Raw genomic sequence first — 21,420 nt, forward strand, 5'->3', positions numbered from 1 at the left:
CGCCCCGTGACGTCACTCATCGCACCGCCCCCTGACGCGTCACCGGGGTACCCGACCCTCGCGTAGCGCACTTCCTGTCTGCGCATGCGCCTTACGCATCACTGAGCCTAAGCGACCCCACTTCGTTGGGGCGTGGGCGCTAGGGGCAGCCGGAAGTACCTTCTGAATGGAGGCGGGGTTGTGGGTCGCGTGTGGCTGCAGCTGGCATGGAGGCGCAGGTAGAGGTGCTGGCGCAGCTAGAGAGCTTGGCGTTTGAGCCTGCCACCGCCGGCACGGCTTCGGGCGAGAAGCCGGCAGCGAGCGCGGAGGTTGCGCCGGGCGAGAAGCCGGCGGCGAACGCGGAGGTTGCGCCGGTCGAGGAGCGGACGCCGAGCGTGGAGGTTGCGCCGGTCGAGGAGCCGGCGGCGAGCGTGGAGGAGGCTTCGGGCGAGGAGCCGACTGTGAAGGGGGATGGTCCGCTGAACCCTCCAAATCCCCGACAGGGCAGCGGGGAAGACCAGGCCACGCCGCCGTCAGCCGAAGGAGCGAACTGCTCGTCGTCGCCGGCAGGTCACGAAGGCCCTCGTGCCTCCTCCTCCTCGTCGGACTCGGACAGGTGAGTTTAGCACCGGGACAGGGCCGTGGGGCGAGACGGACGCGTCCCTCTTTCTGGGTCGCTTTTTCCCATTCAGAGGCCTCTCAGGCTCGACGCTGTGCTAGCCAGGTGTTTAGGTCTGCCCTCTTTCCCTCGCCCGAACGTTTCAGCTTCTGTAGGTTTCTCTTTCTTATTAAAGATGACGTTTTCGTTTATATTTCACTAGAAATTTTATTGTTTATAAGTTTACAAAACAATGACTGTAACGATACAGAGCTTAATGAAAACATGGTGGTGGCCTGTAGAGAGTCATGGCTGGTTGGGCCATCGTGACCATTTGAGTGTCTTGTTTGCCGTGGTCTTCACAGTGTCTCGACATCACTTGTAACAAGGCACTTGCAGTGTTATTATTGAAAAAAAGGTAGGATTCAAGGTAAAGAGTCTGCAGATCTTCAACTCTGTCTTCTACTTGGTGTTCGGTATAGTTGGTGACAGATAACTTTGGTTATGCACGGACTGTTTCAGTCTTAGAAGACTGCACGTTCTGTTAGTTTCTGTGAATTCTGCCCTTGGGCCATTGTAGTAAGATTGGTTAAGTATTCTTTTTAAGTGGTGGTGACTGAAATAAAATGTAAGGATCTCTAGCTATGTGTTTAATGGCTATTGTGTCACAGCTTGACTTTGGAATTTGTTCCAGTCAGTTTTCCTAGAACAGCGTGAAGTGATGGAGAATGAAATTCCTGACCTGTGACATTGCTTCCCCTGTAGTAATTTTTCTTTTAAAATCTCTTGTGCTGTTTTTCAAATGAATATTAAAGATGAAATTTGTATAGCTTTAACTTATGTAAATGTCTGTGTGTAACTCAAACTTCTGTTTTGCCATTTTATTCTCTCCCTTCACTAGTTGCTCTCTGGTAGTCAAAATTGATTTTTGTCTTTCTGCTGTGTTGATTTTGTTCCAAGAAGTCCATATTTGGCCTTTGCTTCAAAAAAGGTTGCTGCTCATCTGTATGAAAATTTATAAGTTTAGGAAAACTATCTGGTAACCAAAGGTGTTTGATCAATGTATAACTTATCTGCTCTTTTTATCTGTAATGTAGAAGTCTGCATCCTAATTGCTGTGTTTGTTTAATTCAGTGATACCGATTCAGATACTTCATCAACTACATCCTTGTCTTCATCATCTTCTTCAGCAATATCTGATGAAGACGATTATCCGAATGGGAAGGATAACAGATCTTACTGTGTTAAAACAAAAGATGAGTTGCTTATTGATGTAAGTGTCTTATCTTTTAAATCTTTTTTTCCTAGTAACGCAATCTAAAATATTTTACCGTAATACATGCTTAGGTTATTGCAGTGATTGAATGTATGTTTATTCACTAGTTGAGGGGTAACACGTTTAATAACCTAAAATCTATTTTTCAGTATATTAAGACCACTCTGAGGTGAGGTTCACACCTCATTCAAGGCTCATATTTGTATAAATCACAGTGATGATTAATAAAAACAAATTTATGGATAAAGTTATCAATATTTTAGTACGTTTTTTGTTATTTGTGTATTGCAGGCTTTTATCATCCTTTCTCTGTATAGGAAGGTCTGATATGTCTTTAACAGATATATTTTAAATACATTTAATTTAACATTTAGGTAAAAATTTCAAATGTTGCATGAAGCCTCCCAGAGGTTCAGATTGCATTGACTCTAAGCAGAATTATTGGAGTGGTCATAGAATGGGTTTGTATTTGATTTATTCTGAAATTTTCATTACAGCACTCTTTTATGTATTGCAGATTGGTACCCTAATTTGCATCAAGAACTTGATTTGGTTCTCATAAATTACTTATTAAGTATCGCTACCGTTATTCATCATTATCTCAAAATTGAGAGATATAAAGGAATGAATTCTAATAATCTGTCAACAGGTGATTAGCTATGCATAACGGATTACAAATAAGAGGATAATGTAACACTGATGTCAATTTACATTAATAGCACATGTTTTTATGTTCGGTGTGTCTCCGCTTCATAAAGAATGCGTTCTGGAATGAGAAGTCTACTGATGGGATCAAGAAGTTAAGTAGAGGGGAAAAAACCTGTGAAGAGCAGATACATTTGACTACATTTACCTTGCTTCAGTGATCTGTAATGCTTTGTAATGAAGTACTAGATGACTGTGAAAAGCTGAGGTATTGACAGGCATTACTGGTTGTAACAAAACATAAATATATTTTGTATTTAATATTTCAGGCAGTGGCATCTTCAGACACTGCTATAACTTATTTACAAAGTATATTTACAGGTTCTGTTGTTTGTATGTGGAATATAGTACCCACAACGAATATGAAGATAGTTAAAAGATTTAAGCAAAAATTGAAGAATTTCCAATACAGCAATTCAAATTGGAAATAGAGGTGGTGTGATTTGTGGTTTCCCACAAGAGGGATTCTGTAGCAACTTAGCCAGTTACTCATGGCTTGCTACCTTGTCGGGTATCTTTTCAGTGTCTGTAACTATAAATCAAGTGGTTTTTTGCTGGTTCACGGGCTGTGGCTGGTTCTTGGCTCAGAGAGGGCTAAGGTGGCTTCTCTCTTCTCATGTGCTCTGGCACAGGGCTCTTGGAGCTTTGGTCAGCTTATGATCTGTGGCAGCTGGCTTCTCTTGGGTGCTGAGGCTGCGGAGAGGTCTTGGGTTTCCTCTCGGTTCTTGGACTGATTCTTACCATGACTTGGCGGTTCTTTTCTCTCAAGTGAGAGGTGTTTCTGGCGCAGGGCTCTTGGAACGTTGGTTGCTCTGGGCTGCAGCAGTGTAGCTCTTCCAGGATTCACCCCCTTTTGCTTGGAAAGATCTCTTCTGCTTGCAAGTGGGGCTTTGATTTTGCTTCATTCCAGGTATGAGGCCCACGTATAGTTTGCCTGCTAGGGGGGGCTCTTCAGCTGCAACTTTGGCATTCAGCTCTTGTTGCTTTCTTGGTAAGAACAAAGCAAATTGCCTACCATCTTGGATGGGTTAAATACTGTCGGAGGACAATTAATGTCCATTGGTAACAGAGAAACCTGATAGCTTAACTTAAAGAATGCGCCCGGGGCATGCATAGTTCACAGGGGTGTTACAAGGTTAGTTACATGTGTTACACGTTTACCTGGACCATCTAGACCCCAGGAAACATCTAGATTTGCAAGGGCTTAGCACGTTGTCCGGGTTAGGGCATGTTTTGGGGCTTGTCTCTTCAGGACACTGGTATGCAACATGCATACTGACCTGCAATAACCAGAGATGGGAGTATGTTATAATTATTAAACTTTTGCTCTGGAGATGCTTGGAGTAAAGCAAAGCTTTACTGAAATTAATCGAAGATTGAGAAACACACAATGTCGTGTGTTTCAGCCATTCAGGGCTGAGATTTGTACTTTACCTTCAAATTCAGACCAAGCTGAATTTTCAAGGTAATTCATACTCTAATGGCCCTTACCTTGTATTCCATATAGTTCATATTGAATTCACAGCGATATAGTGTATACATAAAAATCTTAGTTTGAGTAAATTTGATGATGATTTCATTGTTAAACTTTTCCCTCAAATGTAATATCAAAGGCTGATTAATTTGGATGTTGTTTGTGCATTACTGATTTGTGTATCTGAAGTCTGGCTTTTTTCAGAAAGTCTTCTCTCTGATTATGCTCTTAATGCAACTTTTAGCTAAATTCTTTTTATAGATTCTTGTGATCTACATCTATAGTGGTCTGAGTCATGACATAAAGGGACAGACACCATCTTGTCAAATCAGATGATATACATGTTATTTTATCTCTTTGTGTACATTTTTCTTCTGTCATGTATTTAATGTGGCTACAAGTTCTCTGATCTTTTGATGATTGGTTATCAGTTAGCCAGATATTGTGTTGCACATGAAACTTCATTTAAGTTGAAAGTTAAAAAAAGGTGAGCAAAATGTCATATCTGTCCTTGATTTTATCCGCTTGGATAACATTGGCTTCTACTTAATTGCAGAGATACTCTCAATATAAAAGGTGTCTTCAAAAGTGACATTCCCCTAAGAGGAGTTAATTTAGAATTATTCTGGGAAAAAAAAGCAAATCACAGTCATTTTTTTAATTATTATTTTTATTAAATCTTCAGAACGCTAGGAAGTTTTTCTGATTGTCAGATTTATGCAATGATGAAGTTATGAATGTCATAGCATGTTGACACTGTATTCTAAATCTTGACTTGGTGTTTTTAGGCACTGCCTCCTGTTGAAGACTTGTCAATAATTCTGCCTGATAATGTTGAACTGAAGCCCTTTGGGACAGTTTCCAGCATCATTGAACAGCTAGGTAGGCAAGACGTGCTTGCTTTATTTTTAATTAAAATAATTTCTCTATAGCTCTGCATTAATTGTGTACCTAATGGTCCCCTCAAAGTGTTAGTACTGCATCAACCCATTTCAGGAGGTAGCAGGTTGCTGAATGAGAGCTCTTGACTACCAAATGATGTTTGTGTGGAATTTCCATTTAGTTGGCTTACATCTTACAAAGATTAGGTTACTATAACTGTTACGCATGTGCTTGCTTCACTTTCATGTAGTAATTTTTAAAATAAACCCCCTTTTTTTACCATGTAGTATGATCTTCTTTATTAATTCTGGCAACAATAAGATTGAACATCTGCAGTATTTTAAGGAAGTATTCCAGTTGTCCATGCACTACTTTAACCCTCTCTGAAGATACAAGAGATGTATAGCTGAAAGCACAGATGCAGTACAACGCAGTCTCAAGCACTTGCTTGTTTATGAATGAAGATGGGAAAAAGACTTTTCTTTAGCAGTACAAATTCTTCCTATTTATTTGTGTCAGCAGTCACAGGACAGCATCACTAACATGATTTATAGGTGCTGGATGGTAAACTTAATGGGATTGAGACATACAGTGAATGTAAGTTAAACTGCAGGCAATAAGGATCTTATCTAGCTGAGATCTGAATTTTGGATATATGAAATCAAAGTTTTGCTGAAGCTTATCTTAAAACATCATAGTATGGTTGTATTTAATTTTATTTTTAGTGTTCCGTTCTGCTTGAACTGCTTTCAAAGCAATTTTCTTACAAAAGTTATAATTTAAGTTCAACTCTGAAGCTGAAGCACTTATACTGAGTGAGGTACCAAAAGAAGTAAAGCTTGTAGCCTTTGCTATTATATTCTCTTTTATTGTAAATGACTCCAGGTTATAGAAGCAATATTTTTGTTGGTAGTATTGGTTTGGAGGTAGATTTTTATTTTGATTCATGTACAGGAACCTGATTTTAACATGTGGAAGGTAATAATCTGATTGTTGTTTAGTTCTGCCTAGCCCTTCCCTCCTTATTAGTAATAATGTGGACTTGAAGAAGGCTCTTTTCAGTTAAAATTACATTTTTAAAATAAGTTAAAAATCAAAGAAATCATAGTTTGCTATTATTCTTATTTTTGATCTTAATATGTAAATGTTTAACCAAAGCTGTTCTTTAAGACTCTCCTTTAATGCTCCATGGTGAGTATAACCTTTTTGTACCCTGTCAGTTTAGGTGAATTGTTCAGTCCACATCCTACTTTATGTAACTGAAATATGTGAAGTCTTGAATAATAACCAAGGCTAACAACCATATATTAATATAATATTCCCCAAGATATCTGTTACTTCTCTGCTTTTACTACCCTGCTGTGATGGGTTGAAAATTTCCCCCAACATTAAATTGCCAGCCCAGCCCAGTTGGAAGCAAATGAAGCTGTATTTACAAGCAAAACTACAGTCTACAATGAAATACCGTGAATATGTACAAAATACAGGTATTTACAATTTACAAACAATACAAGAACCCCCTTGCCAAAAACCAGGGGAGCTAATAGCTTCCCACTCTCTGCCCCCCTCCTTATTCCCCTGGACACAAAGCGACAAGAAAGAGCAGAGCATTGTTTTTTAGTACTTAGCCAAAACAAACAACACAGCTAAGGTCAAGCAGAAGCAAGTTAGTGTCTCCCAGAGCAAGGAAGCCAAAAGAGAGAGAAGTAGTTTTTATTACTAGCTTATGTTTGTTATCTGTCCAATGGATTGTTTAGAACTTATCGTTATTTTCATTTTTACACCCAATAGTGATTTATTTACATTCTACCACTTGCTGTTCAAGATCTGTGGAAAATTTTAAAGGTACAGCCTAAAACTAACCACACCTGCTTTATGACTTCCTCTGATTCTTATGACTTATTAGGGGAAGCAATAATGAATAGTCATCTCCAATCCTTTTTTTCTAAGGAAAATTTGAAATACTAAGAAGGCAGAATTGCATCCATCTTTACTCAAACTAGGTTATTGTTGGTATGTACTTAATTAAGAAACATCATGGATAAATACAACAGATACCTCACACATACTTATCTGAGACTTCTCTGCTGTCTCTTTCTTTCTTCGCCCAACAACAATAATCTGAAAACAAATGTAAATCTTACTGCTCACATATCACTGGAGAAGAGGTATACAATTGTAGGTGGTGCACAAGAATTTTCAGGTGAAGCTCTATGAACAAGTAGACAAGTGTGGTTTGTTAAGTTTCTCTGCAATTAAATACATGCTGCCATTGAAACACAATTCTAGTTGTTGTTTAGGGTGGTTTTTGTTTTCGTTCTAGTAATAATCGAGTCACTGAGAGGCCTACCTCCAGTAAATGAAGAGAGCATAATTTTTAAAAGAGATCGACAAGCAGCAGGAAAGGTGTGTATGAAGCATAAACCTCTGTTATTCTAATATAAAATTCAAAGTATTCTTTTATGTTCCAACAGCTAATGTTGAAGTCAACTGAATGAAAGTTAACATTTCCTTGATAAGTAGTTTTTCTTTGTGCTTTTGATGCTTTGCTATAGTCATATATTTATTTATTTTTAATTTATAGAATACCCAACCTGACATTCATTGCATCCTTGCAGAATTGCAATATGTGATGAGTTTCCATTATTTTATGAGACTGCTTTCAGGTGTGTGATGTCTTGGATAACAGGCTATACTCTTATTGCCAGGAGTGGGGGAGAAGACTGGAGAAATTAGAAAAAAGTTTCAGAAACAATGGGGAATGTTTCTGTATATAAACTCTGCTGTTCCAGTTTAAGACCAATGTGTGGTTTACACAAGTATGATGAAGTATGTTGGGAGGGGTGTTGCATTGAGTTTTGTATGTTTTATGAGGAAGGAAAGTCATCATCTAGAATGGTTAGTGCTATAACCAATGCTAGATGTGAGTGAAACCAAAAAAACCTAGTCTTGAAATGGCAGATGCTCTGTACAACATGTCAGAATTCTCTGCCCTCCACCAAACTGAGGAACAAACAGGGAAAGCAATGTAAAGGCATGTTTTAATAATGAACTTTCAGGAATAAATGTTCAGATGATTGTTCCAGTTGAAAGACTGAGAAGAATATAGAATTACAACTTAAAGTGTAGCAGGGGAAATACTGTCAAACAGAATGCAGTAATAAAACTGAAGTATGAAAATAACTTTATTTGATGCTGTGTTTTGAACATTCGTCAAACTTCTTAAATACAAAGCATCTTAAAGCTTTATGGTTGTGTACAAAGAAATTAGCTACCTACTCTTGGTGGTTTGTCTAAACATTTTAATTTTTTGTTTCAGATATTTGAGATATTTGGTCCTGTTTTACATCCCTTTTATGTATTAAGATTTAACAGTTCTGAACATATCAAAGCAAAAGGTATTAATGTGCAAGATGAGATGTATTTTGCTCCATCAGTGGAGGATTTCACCCAGTATATATTTGCAGAGAAGCTAAAACAGTGAGTCTGATTTTTGTTTGTTTTTTCCTTAATCCAGTTTTTATATATATTTATATATACACACACATATATATTTTAATATATATGAAAGTTCTGGATTAAAGTCTAGCCTTGAGTGAAAAACAGTTGGATTTTTTTTGTATGTATTTTCAACAGTGTTGTAATAAAGAGGTCATACTGTTTTGTCTTTCAGAACAGTACAGAGTAGTGTTAAACTGCAAGCTTTATGATTACTAAAGTTGAGTAGCTTCTTATTCAGTTTAGTATATTAAGCTTACTTTCCTTTCATGTTGCTGTGTTACCTAAACTATCATCACCAGAAGAAAAAAGTCATTGGTATTTCCCTCTTGCACACATTCTCACACACATACAGTGGTTTTGCAAGTTGAAACTTTCCAGATTTTGGTGTTCTTCAGATTCTTGTTTAGTTTCACAACTTTATTTTAAGTTGTTTGAATTCTGAACAACTTTGTGTTTATTTTTACTGGTTCTCTTTCATGTTGCAAGGCCAGAACTTTAATTATCAATAAATCCATTGTGGGAAAACAGCAGTTCCATATGAACATTGCCTGCTGTAAATTTGGAGGAGGCAGAGGGATTTTAGTGACAATGTAGCATGATGTACAGAAACTTCTTCTGTTTGTGTATTCCAGTCTGCCTAGGAAGGTAGCATACAGTAACAAGATTTGTTGCCTTTCAGAGGAAGTGTACTTTAAGATGCAGAATAAGAAATAAAGCTTCTATTTTTCTTTTCCTATTTCTATGGAAGGAACAAGCAGTGTTTTAAATTTTTTCCTTCCAGTGAAGGCCAAAATAGATTACTTTCTTGCTCTGCTGCTTGTTTGTTTTTCTGTAGCATTATGATGCCAGATGGTCTTTGATTTGTGCCATTAAATGTGGTTGCTTAGCACAGTAACTGCAAAGACTTTAATCATCTGCTTTCTACACCAAAAACTGTGTGCTGTGCTCAGCATATGAGATTTGAGACTCATGTTACAGGGTTTTTTACACGCTTTGCAAGTAGTTTTGCAAACTCTGTCTTTTGTTATTACTTTAATGCCATATATGGTACAATATTGAACACCAGGAACTTACCAGCACAGCTGAACAGTGCACCAAACATTGATACTCACCCTGCATTTAAGTGAGCAGTGTGAACACCTGTGTAATCTGACATAAACCATAAATTCTTAATAATGTCAATTAAGATTCATTTCATTGAAATGATATTTTGAGTTTTGTCAATGAAGTTTCTTAAGCTTTTGTGAGGCAATTAATACTGTTGGTTGTGCCTTTTCACAAAGTGGGTGTCATTGGAAAAGGATAAAGAATTTCTGACCTGTGCAGTGATGTTTACGTAAAGAATTGAAGATAGAAAAAGCTGAGCTTCAGTCAGTGCTTTGGAGGAAGGTTTTTGGACCTTTGTGGATTGCAGATTTGATGACCAATGATGTCTGTTTTTTTGCTTTTTGCTATTTTTACTATGTGCAGACTAGCTTGTGGAGTATTACAGGCTTAAAGATTTAGAACTGCTATTTGCAACTGTGATGGTACTTTCAGATCTTAGTCCTGATTGAAGTTTTTTTTTCTGAAATCTGCAATGCAATCTCCTTGCATTGTACAGAGTTGCAGTGCTGTGAATAAGCCTTACATTTTGTAGCAAAATAAATGAAAGTAGTATAAAACTTTTTGAATGCAGATAATAGTTGTTGCTAAAAATAGATTTTTCTGTTGCCTTAAATGCAATTCTAAAGAAGCTCATGTGTTTTCATGATTCCTCTGAGTCACCTTTTGTTAGACTTCCAGATCTTACAGCACCTGAGTTCAGAAATCAGAGAGTTGCTATACTGTTCTTTGCAGAAGTTTATAAAATGTCTCACAGCATGAAAAGTATTTTGTATTTTGCTGGAATGTGGAAGGCTTCCTTGGGAAAGTGAGATAAGCTGCCTGAAGAACTTAGAAGGTTTAAATTCTAGTCAGTAGTACTGCATATTGCTTAATGTCTACAGGTGTTAGAGTTTGTATTTCTGGAAGGCGTGTATTGCCCCAAAATAACATGAGAGGGAGAAACAAAAATGTTGGGTCATAATAACAATAATAATGTTACTTTTCATCTTTGCATAAGGTAGAAAACTTTCTACAATACAGAAATATAGGTTCAAAAGTATATTGAGAGAATATCAAAGCTTAATATTAGCTGTGTGAAATGTGCAATTGTTAAAAGTAGGCAAATTTTTCAAGTGACATATGTAGTGAAGCCCTAAATTGACCTAGGTTACTTTTCACTTAGAAACAATATTAAAAAAACAAATGCCTCCTAAAAGGCACAGCTCCTAGTGTAGGATACCTGATGCCTTGAAGCGTTACCCTATTTGCTACCGTATAGTTTTTGCAAATTATTTCTAATCTGGAATATGTTGCTACTACATGACTTAGATGAGATGTTTCGTAGTCTTACACTGTCATCCTTCATCTGATTGTCTAATTTGTCTCCTTTTTTTTTTTTTTTTCTTCTAGGGAAAAAGGTTCAGATGCATCTTGGAAGAATGATGAAGAACCTCCACCTGAAGTAACTACAGCGTTTTTTTGATTTATTGTTTTTGATTAAATAAGATATACAGAGAAAAATTTCTGTGCAGTTACTAATCAACAGGCTTGGGTTTTTTTTTAATGCAGAAAAGTGTTGGATGTACAGCTCTTTTCCTTTATTGAAAAGAATGACATGTTTTTCTTGGAGAGGATCTACAGTGTAGAGAGTAGTATCTGTCTTTTCTGCTTAGTTTTGGACATGGGAAAGTGTGTATCTATCTGCAGTTCCTTTAGTCCTTCAAGACAGTTTAGCAACATGAATGTTCAATTTGAATAGCATTGTTTTAGCTTGCCTAATAGTTTTGCTTCCACTAGAAGATTTTTGTTCTTGCTGTTCTTTCACTTCAGCTTTGTCTGTTATCCTGCCACAAGCATTTTTTTGTCTTTAAAGGCCTGTTAGTACTCAGTGAACTCTACTACTTAAATGTTTAAATATCTGCTCTTTTAGATTTTCTTAACACCTTTGTTGCGTTCTCTGAATGGCTTCTTAGTAGGGTTTTCCTACTGTTTCCTACCATAAAACAGTAGTTTCATGAGGGGAGATGAGTTGTTTTCCATCTCAAGGCAATCATACAGGATCATGTAGCACTGAGAACTTCTTATGACCATTGACATGATTTTCTGTGGTGTATATATAAAGATTTTTTTCAAGGAGATCCAAGCTTCCTGTCCAGTGTTCAAAACTATGACTATTATCTTCTTCAGTAAGAATTGCATGGCTCGTAGTTTTATTAGGGGTTTTTTCATGAGATCTGTTTTCTAGCTTAGTACTTGAGTCACTTTTCCTTGCAATTTCTACTTCCAAGCACATCTTATCCATAGTAGCTGAAATTCCTAGAAGGCTTGTATCTACCACAGTATCCTAAAGAGATCTCTCTATCTTGAATCAAAACCTACATGGTTAGCATAGTTCTATGCTAAGTTGACGGTGCTTCTTAATCTGTAGAAAGTGGTTTAGTGGGTTGGTGTTTTTCAGTATTATAACAGATTTTTAGAATAGAATATAGACATTTCAGTCAGAAAGTGCCTATAATGATCATCTAGTCCAACTGCCTGATCAGTTCGGGGCTAACCATGAGCCAAAGCATGTCATTAAGACCATTGTCCAAATGCCTCTTAAATGTTGACAGACTTGAGGCATCAATCATCTGTCTAGGGCACTGGCTTCAGTGTTTGACAACTCCCTTGGTAAGGAAATGTTTCCTAATACCCGGGTTAATTCTCCCGTGGCACAGCTTTGAGCTGTTCCCACATGTCCTGTTACTGGATACTGGGAAGAAGCTCCCATCATCTTCCTCTGCTTGTCAGCTCCTTAGGAAGCTGTAAAGGGCAATGAGATCGTATCTCAGCTGCCTTCTCTCTAAGCTAGGCAAGCCCAAAGTCCTTAGCCACTCCTCATAGGACATTTCCTTCCAGCCCTTTCACCAGCTTTGTTGCCCTCCTTTGATGTATTCAAGGACCTTCAGATCCTTCTTAAAGTGTGGGACTCAGACCTGCAGTGCAGTACTCCAGATGAGGCCATACCAGTGCTGAACACAGCAGGATAATCATCTTTGTTGACCAGCTGTTTATGTTGTGTTTGCACTCCAGGATGCAGCTTGTCCTCTTAGCTGACGAGCACTCTGCTTCCTCCTGTTGAGCCTGCCATTCAGCAGAGATGGTTTTTCACTCAGTGCACCATGAACCTGCTCATCCCCATAGCTGGATAACTTGTCCCTCACAGTATCCTCCTGGACAATGTCACTTTTTGCGTTCACAGCCCTTATCCCGTGCCAGGTTTTCTGGCTTGAAGGAGAGATGTTGTGGCTTGGGCTTTCTATGCTTTAACATAGGTCCTGTAATGATCTATCAGTCTGTTAACCCAGAATGTTGCCTTTTGCACTATGGTGAGCATAATGCATTTTGAAATACCTTTTTTTGTTCCCACAAATGCAACTGAGCTGAGCAGTGTTACCTTCCCTTAAAGAGTCCTCTCTCTAGATTCTGACTGTAAATTGCCTTCCTTTCCTGGGGAGACATCATCTGACAGAGGGTCATCACCTGAGATTTAGAAGTGTTGCATAGAATTGGACTGTAGGCATGTGGTGGTGATCAACAGAGCTTTGAAAGCCTGTGCATACTTAAACTTTTGGCTAGTCTTAGCTTTTGTTGAATGATTTTCTTAGTCATGATGATGCAAAATGTACTTCCTGGATAACAGTGAGCTTTTTTTTTAACTAGTCATATTTTTAAAGCTGTTCAGGAGGTAAGTTTGAAAATAAGTCATTTGAATTTATAGGAACCCAAGGAACTTTAAAATGTATCTAAATATAGGCAAACAGTCAAATCTTCTGCAAATGCAGATAGATTCATTGCTTTTTTGAAAAGTTGATGGGTTTTAAATTTTTTTTCCTCTATTTTAATTATGATACTGTTCCATTTGCTTTAGAATCTGAAAATATAGGGGGAACTTGCTATAGGAAAGAAGCTTAAACAAAATCTGTGATGGCAAGGATGGACTTTTTATGATGTCTTTGTTTCCATGGCTGTTCTCACTTCGTGAACTGTCTTTGTGCTCTATTTTGGAGAAAACACCACATCTAACATCTTGTAGTCCTTAATTATAATCTTTAGATAAAACTAGCAGTTAGAGTTTACACTAAGATACCAAAAATGTGACAGCTGATGAGCTGATAGAAAGTAGCTTTTGCTGTGATAAGGGTATAGATTAAATTTTATGCTCCTGATGCTTGAAGTTGTCTCTTACAGCCACACTCTTTTATAGCCCTCAGCTGGTAGCTGGTTTGAGTTACCTGGCCAGCTCCTGTCATGAACTGTACAATTGCTGGATATTTTGTGATACTGCGAAGCTTTATTTTTGCATGAATGTTAAATTAATCCATGTTAGACCTTTCATGCTTATTCCTTTAAGGTATGAGGTAAGTGTTAATTTTCTGACAATCTTGTAATGATCCCAGCTTTATTGAAACCCCAGTAACACAGTCTCTCTCAGCCTTGTCTTTGGGGTTGTGGGATGACAGTGATCTGTATGTGACAAGACTAACAGGAGCAGATCTGCAGTTTCTCTGGGAGGTGGCTTTTATGGAATGTTACATGAAAATTGGCTAGCAATGGAAGGTACCTGTTGTTTATTTCTGCTGTACTGGAAGATGGTGTATTGAAGTCCTTACAAAAAGATGGAGGTAGTGAAAGGTACTTCATGCTATATATGATCTTGTTTTATTTTTTGTGGCTTTTTTGAGTAAAAATGTAACCCTTGCTGTAGAACAGGGAATAGTTGTATTCAGAATTAACTTTCATGTGGCTTTTTTAACACTCTTTTAGTGCATTGTTTTTAAGATGCATGCTATAGAGATAGAGCAAAACCCTTGCTTTCAGAACTGTGTAGGGTACTCCTTTAAAGATATATAAGCAAGCTGTTTTCCAGAGAACTCATTATGCTGACAGATTGCCCTACTGTTGCTAACAACTTTTCCTCATTCTAAATGTAAGCTAGGATTTGAAAGGTAGCAAGACTTTGTGTATGAGGAACAAAATGTTGCAGTGACATCAAACTGGTTGTAGATGACAAGATTTTCTAAAATGGAAAATTCCTTTCAAATAATAATTGCTATTGCAAGTTTAACAGAAACAGTGTTATGAATTATAATACTGAAAATTTCTATTTGGTAACAATTTTAGACTAGAGATATTTTTAATGCAGTAACTTTGAGTTAAGTATTGGTTGCCGAATTAATTTTAACTTATTTTTAAAATCCATATTTTAATTCACCTAGTCTGCAGTTTGTCCTTCAAAAGCTTTTTCTTGTCAATAAATAGCCAGCTACCTCAGAGTTTCCCAATTTTTTTCTTACTAATGTCTAGGAAATTAAAAATTTATGGTCAATACTTCAATGTTGCTGTTTTTTGGGGAAATTAGAAGGTATAAATGCATATTCTGTAACTGTCTTATGAGAAACTTGTGGAATGTTAAGTTTTTTATTGTCTTGAAGCCAGCTGAACACATTCTAAGATTACTACAGCATGGATTGTTTTTTAAATAATGATTTTTAAAAAGTTGTCTAGAATTGGAGTTCTCTGCTTTTATATAGCTTTGGTTTTGGGTTGTTTTTATTTATTTGTTTTATGGTTTTGTTTTCTTTTTCTAACCAGGCTTTGGATTTCAGTGACGATGAAAAAGAAAGGGAGGCAAAACAGAAGAAGAAGCCTCAAAGTCAAGGAAGGAAGAAACCGAAGTGGGAAACAAATGCATCAAGTGAGTGAATGCTATGGGAGAATGCTTTAATCTCTTAAACTGAATTAGAAATAATTATATTTATCTTAATAATTGAGCTTTTATACAGTTAATCAGTATGTGCTTTTTGAAGTTATTTTTGTGATTTCTTGGCTTTGCTCCTTATTTTAAAAGGAAAATGAAAGATTTTGCCATTAGACTGTGAAAGGCAGGTTGTTTAAGCAGGACAGTTGTCACTAAATTCAAAGGCTCTTAAAACAGTGTCAATTTACACAGTGAGCATATAAAGCACATGGTACCTTTTGGAGTTTAGAACTTGCTTATTGCAGGAATTATTTGGGCCCAAGTCCAATTTAAGCCTTTGAATGCAGGGAGAAGATAGAGCAAGGCCAAGTGCAATTTTTGGAAAGTAATTTTTTTTACAATCAAGGAGAAGACAAAATTGTTAGATGGGAAATTTGTTACTGTATATGAAAAGGAAGCTCTTGCTTACCCATGGCATAAAAATGCACGTTTACAATAACTGTTACTTGTGTAACTCACTGAGAACCTCTCTGTTTACCTGCACCAGTCATCCCCCTGTTGATTTTCTTGCATTTACTGCTCTGAGTTTGCTGCTCTTCCTTTGTAAAGCTGCTAGATACTGCACTCTGCTGAACCTCTTTTCTTTTGATCTGGGAAGTCAGTAACAGTCCTGTTAACCTTTTTATTCTCTGTACACTGCTCCTCTCCCGAGTACCTGTTAGATAAAGCTGCAATATTTCTTTGGCTTTTGCCTGTGATTTTGCCAGTTTTCCCTTAAATGAAGTATCTGAATTGTACTTTCCCTCAATTGGTGATGATTATTTCCGTCCTGGCTTTTGCTTATCCAGCATATGGCATGTTTTCCACTATATCCTTACTCTGCCAGCTTACTCCAGAACTGCCTTTGCCTAGGGCTTGCTGAGGCTGTTACGGAGCGGTGTTCCATAACTGAGAACTCAATGGGAGGAAGTGTCTATCTGTTAAGGGAGTATGGGTGTGATTTGCTATGTTTTTCTGTAAACAGTGTGGTATAAATTGACATTTTGTGCAATTCAGTTTGCCTGTGGAATTCAGCAATACTGATACCTGGCGAATTTAGGTGCAAACTCGATCTCAGTTTTGCTCTGTAAAACTTCTACAGTTTGTGTGTTTCTGTGATTCATTAATACAGATGAAAGTGCCTGAAGTTAAAGGAAGTAACATTTCTCTTTTTCATGACTGAATTTTAACCCTCAGGATCATCCTTTCTGTATTACTCTAATACGTCGAGTTATTAGTTGTTTATGTATTATTTGCCGGTCTTACTTGTTGGTAATTCTACATTTCAGATTTTCATGACTTGAAAGATGTGAGGACTAAATTCCAAAATAATACTAAAACTGTGTGTCTTTGTGTTTTATTTTGTTTTTAAGGTGAGAATAAAGGAATTAATCAGTCGATGCCACAGCCTGCTTCAAATTACTCAAGGCGATACTGTGGCAGAGGATTCTTCAGGAATTCAGCTCCTCATCCACCAGGTCCTCCAGGTTTTTTGAGACCACAAGTAAGACCACCACAGCAGTACTCTTCAGACAACAGATTGTATCGGGAATCTCCAGTGTCTCCACAACCTCAAAGAACAGAACATCCAGTGATGCAACAGTATCCCTTTCCTCCTCCAGTTTTTGGTTCTGTGAATAACATGCAGCAATTCCACCTTCCGCCTTCAAGTTCGAATATGATTTGGACAGTTCCAAACACATACAGCTCATCATACTCATTTTTACCTCCACCACCTCCACCTCCTACCCCTCCTCCTACTAGCCAGTCGTTTCAGTTCAGGCCTTACTAAGTTTCTGTAAACTTGTATACAGAGCATTTCAGTTTAAAGGGAGGGAGAACAGGCTGCCAAGAATGAATTCCCTTTTTTTTGGAGATGCTTCATTTTTCTGCAGCAATAGAAAAAATACAGAGTTTAACGCTTTATGGGACATGCATAGAAAACTTTTCTATATGTGTTTTCTGTTTCTAAAAAAAAAACTGTATGATAAAAATAATTGACTATTAAATAATGGTTTATTTTTATAATGCCTCCTAGTTTGGGATGATAAATACTTTTTGAGGCTGTTATGTAGTGGTGGAAATCTATTTTTGAATAAAATTCAGAGCTTATATAACTGTTGTCTAATATTGGTAAGGATTTGTCTTGTAGATGGTATTTAATATTTTTAGAGTGGTTGTATGTTGCTGTGCTAAACCTGTTTTCCTCTATCTGCAGATTTTGAAGTCTGCTTTCATGGAAACTAAAAATCTGACACTTAAATTTGTTAGGTTTGCCATTACTTATATAAGGCATAAACTCTAAATCCGATATTTATTTGCTTTCATATTAGCTAAAAGATTGGTGCTGAGTAGTCTTATTTTTCTTTTTTTTTTTAATAGTTGGAAGAGCTAGATCAGAATTTCGACCAGATCAGCTGAACTATTCGGTCAGATTTAGTGTCCTACAATAGCTATAGAAGATAACTTCCAGTTAGGTGTTTCGTGATTAATTTAGGATGCAAAACTATGGTATGGGGAAATTAAAACCAAATTTCTCTAGTTTGTCTTTACTCCTAGTGCAGAAGTGCCCATAGATAAATTTAGTACATAGTCAGCCTTTCTAGGAGGAAGTTGTCAGACCTGTCAGGGAGACAAAGTATTGCATTTCAGAACTTGCTTGTTACAGATTTTATCCAAAATGCAGGTAGTATTAGATTGCTGTTTGATCACCTTTACAGTCGAAACTCCTGAAGTTACAAAGCTTATCCACTTTCCCAAGAGTCAGTCTTACAATTGCACTTCCTTAGTCTCTGTGGAAGTGGCTCTGACTAATGTGAATGGAAGTTATACTGCATGGAGATTTTTTTTTTTAAAGTGCCAGAGACATCTTATAGGTTAATTTTTTTCCAGTGACAAATGACTTGCTGTGACAATTTTTGAATTGGTAGCTAACAATACAGTAGCTCTGAACTTTTGAACAGAAGTTAGAGAGGTTTGCTGTTTGTATTTCTGTTCTCAAACTTAATTTGGCCCAGTTACTCTGAATATGTTGCTAGTGATAGGTCACAGTAAACTCAGTACAACCTCACGACTGTGGCTTAGGTTTGCTTAGTCTGAGCTTCCCTCACTGGGTGCTTTGTTTTAGCTTTAACAGCAATTTGTTAACAACCAGGTGGATATGACTGATGTAATTTACATGGCTTTTTTTTTTCCTTTCTTCCCTGTGGATTACACATAGGTTTTTAGTTGGATAAGTGTGCAGAATTTGCTATTGGTTTCAATAGAATAAGATAACATAGAGGAAGAGATATTTGTTATGATACAGAAGCCTCAAATTATAGGGCAGGAGGCAGCACAGAGGAGTACCTGAGAGATGGGGCATTCATTGGCACTGGAAACCTGGGTTGCAAATTACTCCCCAGTGGTCAGTTGAAGAAATACAGTCTTGGCTCTTGACACAACCTGTTCTGTGTATAATGGAGAGAAAATTACGTAGCACATTGAAAATGCACTGTGTATGCTAAAATCAGATGTAACTGAACATGCAGCTATATAAAGAAAAAAACCAGTGTTACAACTGTGTAATCAAGCATAAGTGGTTCCAAATGGATTACAGATTAAGAAGGAAGGCATTGCCAACACCATACTCTGACTTGGGAGGCTGATGACTTGCTATGGGCCTGTGGCACAAGTGGATGGCACCAACCTCAATATCCAGAGGGGCACTTGAAGGGTAAGCAGAATACCTGGGAAAAGGTGTGAGATAATAGGAAGTGCATGTACAGCAATTTTAAGTATTGCTACTACCGAGACCTTGTTTGTGTATAGTAATACTCTCTTGTTTTCTGTAATAGTTGGATCTGGACTAACAATTCTTACACGAAGGTGTATCCTCTTTTTCCTGTAACAACATTTGGCATGGAACAAATGCCAATACAAAACTAGGTTATAGACTGAGAAATCAATTATGGTCTAGGCTGTTTTATTAACACTTAGTAGGTAACTGTAGTACTATTTTTGTGTGCACTTGCCTGTTTTTTGTGTCAAATTCTGCAGGTAGTTGCATTTAGCAAGTAGAAGTCACACTCACAGAACTTTGCTTGGAATCGACTTTAGTTCTCTTATATCTAAAATTACTTTAGGAGGTAAGTATGATTATTGAGTTTGACTTATACAGAGGATGGATTTCTTTGCCCAAAATAGTGTTACATGCAATGTCCCTTATGCTGAAGAAATTGTAATAGATCGCTAGAGGATCACCATCTTAATTTGAAGATACAGTTAATGTAACTCTTTCAGTGTAATCATTGTTTAAGTTTGTTCGTTTCTAATCAATAGCGTTCCAGAGATGCTGTCAGACCATGATTCTGTGTGCTGGATGCTTGCTATTGAGGAGCAGTATAATCTTGGAGTAATTTGGGGAAATTAGAATTTGAGGTGTGTGCAAGTTCAGCTATTTGGGAAGGAAAGTGAAACTGCATATGCTTGGCAGAAAAGTTAGTGTCAAAATATTTGGCATTTGTAACTCTGCTCTTTGTCCATGTTTTATGGAAATTACTATGTTATGTTAAACATATTACTACATTAAAGTGTTAGAACAATATGATATAATAGGATTACATCGATTCATCTGCTCAGCTGCAGATGTGCCTGCAACACTACTTCAGTCATGCACAGAGCTGGAACAGATCCTTGGCAACTGGAGCATTTTAAAGGCATCTTTGCTGCTGGAAAATGAACAGTAATGCACAGAAGCTCAATTCTTGATCAGTGTTATGGGGAGCAGGCTGAGTTTTCTAATCTGATGTAATTTGGTGTGTAATGCACCCTCTCTGGAGATGCTCCAAATTGAAACTGGTCAGCCAGAAAATAGAAGCCATGAAATGCAAGTCGATCAGGCATCAGGTCATCAGCACTTTCTCTGTAGGTCTTCATTGCTTGCTAACAAGCAAGTTCAGTGCGTAGATCTACTTAAGCATTAGTGTAGTTAGTGTTTGTAAATACAGACACACAAATACAGAAGGACTTGAACTGTTTTTTTTGCCTATAGAACACTGTTCAATCCTGATGCCAGCTGAAAATATCAGCAAACACCTATTTGTTAGGAATTTCACTATGATCTATGTCTCAGAATTTGGCAAGTTGCTGGTAGTATACTGATACCAGGAAATGTGTTGAAGCCAATGTTTTATTGAGTAAAATCGTTGGACTATATCTGGTATGTTGTGTCTAAAACTAAAACCATCCACCTTTTTCTTCCTCTCCCTCTCAGAAAACAACTGAAGGAAAAACCCCATCCACCAAAACAAACCACAGTCAAAAACCAACCAAGCCCATATGAAATGGATTGCTGCAATGAAACATTCAGCTGGAAGGAAGAAAAGGTGGTTCCCAGCTTCACACTTCATATTAGTCCCTGTGTAAAAAACACACAAAACCCCAACCAAAACCTGTAATTCCTGAATTTGACTTTCCCTGTGTACAAATACCATTTTGCAGTTCTGCTGGGTAAACACCCTGCTTTGGATAGAAGAAATTTAAAATTACACTGTTCAATGGTCCAAGGTTAATTGGACTGGAATAAAAATGCCATCATCTTGTACTCCCTGTGGAGTAATGTAACTTGTGAATTCATTTATGTTCCTTCCGTTAACCAACCTAATTCACTGCTTATGTCTGAATACTGAGGGTTTTTTCATAAATCTATTTGTTGTGGGAATACTACAATGGCATGTTTATTAACTTTCACTTTTTTATTGAATTGTTAAATTTAGAAAATTGTTAAGAGGTAGAACTTTACAATATTTTGCTGTCATTCAGCAAGATGTAGCTGTGAAGTCTATAAAAGCCTGTCAAATGTGAGTAGAGCGAATTCAACATCAGAAAAGTTTTGAATCCAGGACAGAATTTTTAAAGGTGTCTCCCAGCATTTGTGCCAAAAGTAGCAGGGATTGCTAGGCTCTGGGATGCGATGGATCAGACGCAAGTCTGCTGTAAAGTAATATTTGCTAGTAGGCCAACATTTCTCTATTTGACATGTGATGTCTATTTTCAGATTAAAGCTGGAGAGCTGCAACAGAGCCTTGTCACTCCTGTAACACTTAGTTATTCCCCCATGGGATTTAACGTTTCTTCAGCTTAAGGCATGGAATGACTAA

General features: G+C 37.4%; 1 protein-coding gene across 1 annotated transcript; it reads left to right on the forward strand.

The window, feature by feature from the left end:
- The first annotated feature begins 206 nt into the window (after positions 1-206).
- On the forward strand, positions 207-17,137 carry NAF1 (nuclear assembly factor 1 ribonucleoprotein). The gene is made up of 8 exons (XM_054382941.1): positions 207-595; positions 1,712-1,850; positions 4,821-4,914; positions 7,238-7,320; positions 8,234-8,394; positions 10,912-10,963; positions 15,136-15,238; positions 16,654-17,137. Exons 1-8 carry the CDS (start codon positions 207-209, stop codon positions 17,070-17,072), a joined length of 1,440 nt encoding a protein of 479 aa, XP_054238916.1. The 3' UTR covers positions 17,073-17,137.
- Positions 17,138-21,420: the final 4,283 nt, after the last annotated feature.

This window comes from Indicator indicator, chromosome 8, assembly GCF_027791375.1.
Source record: "Indicator indicator isolate 239-I01 chromosome 8, UM_Iind_1.1, whole genome shotgun sequence".
NCBI lineage: Eukaryota > Metazoa > Chordata > Aves > Piciformes > Indicatoridae > Indicator > Indicator indicator.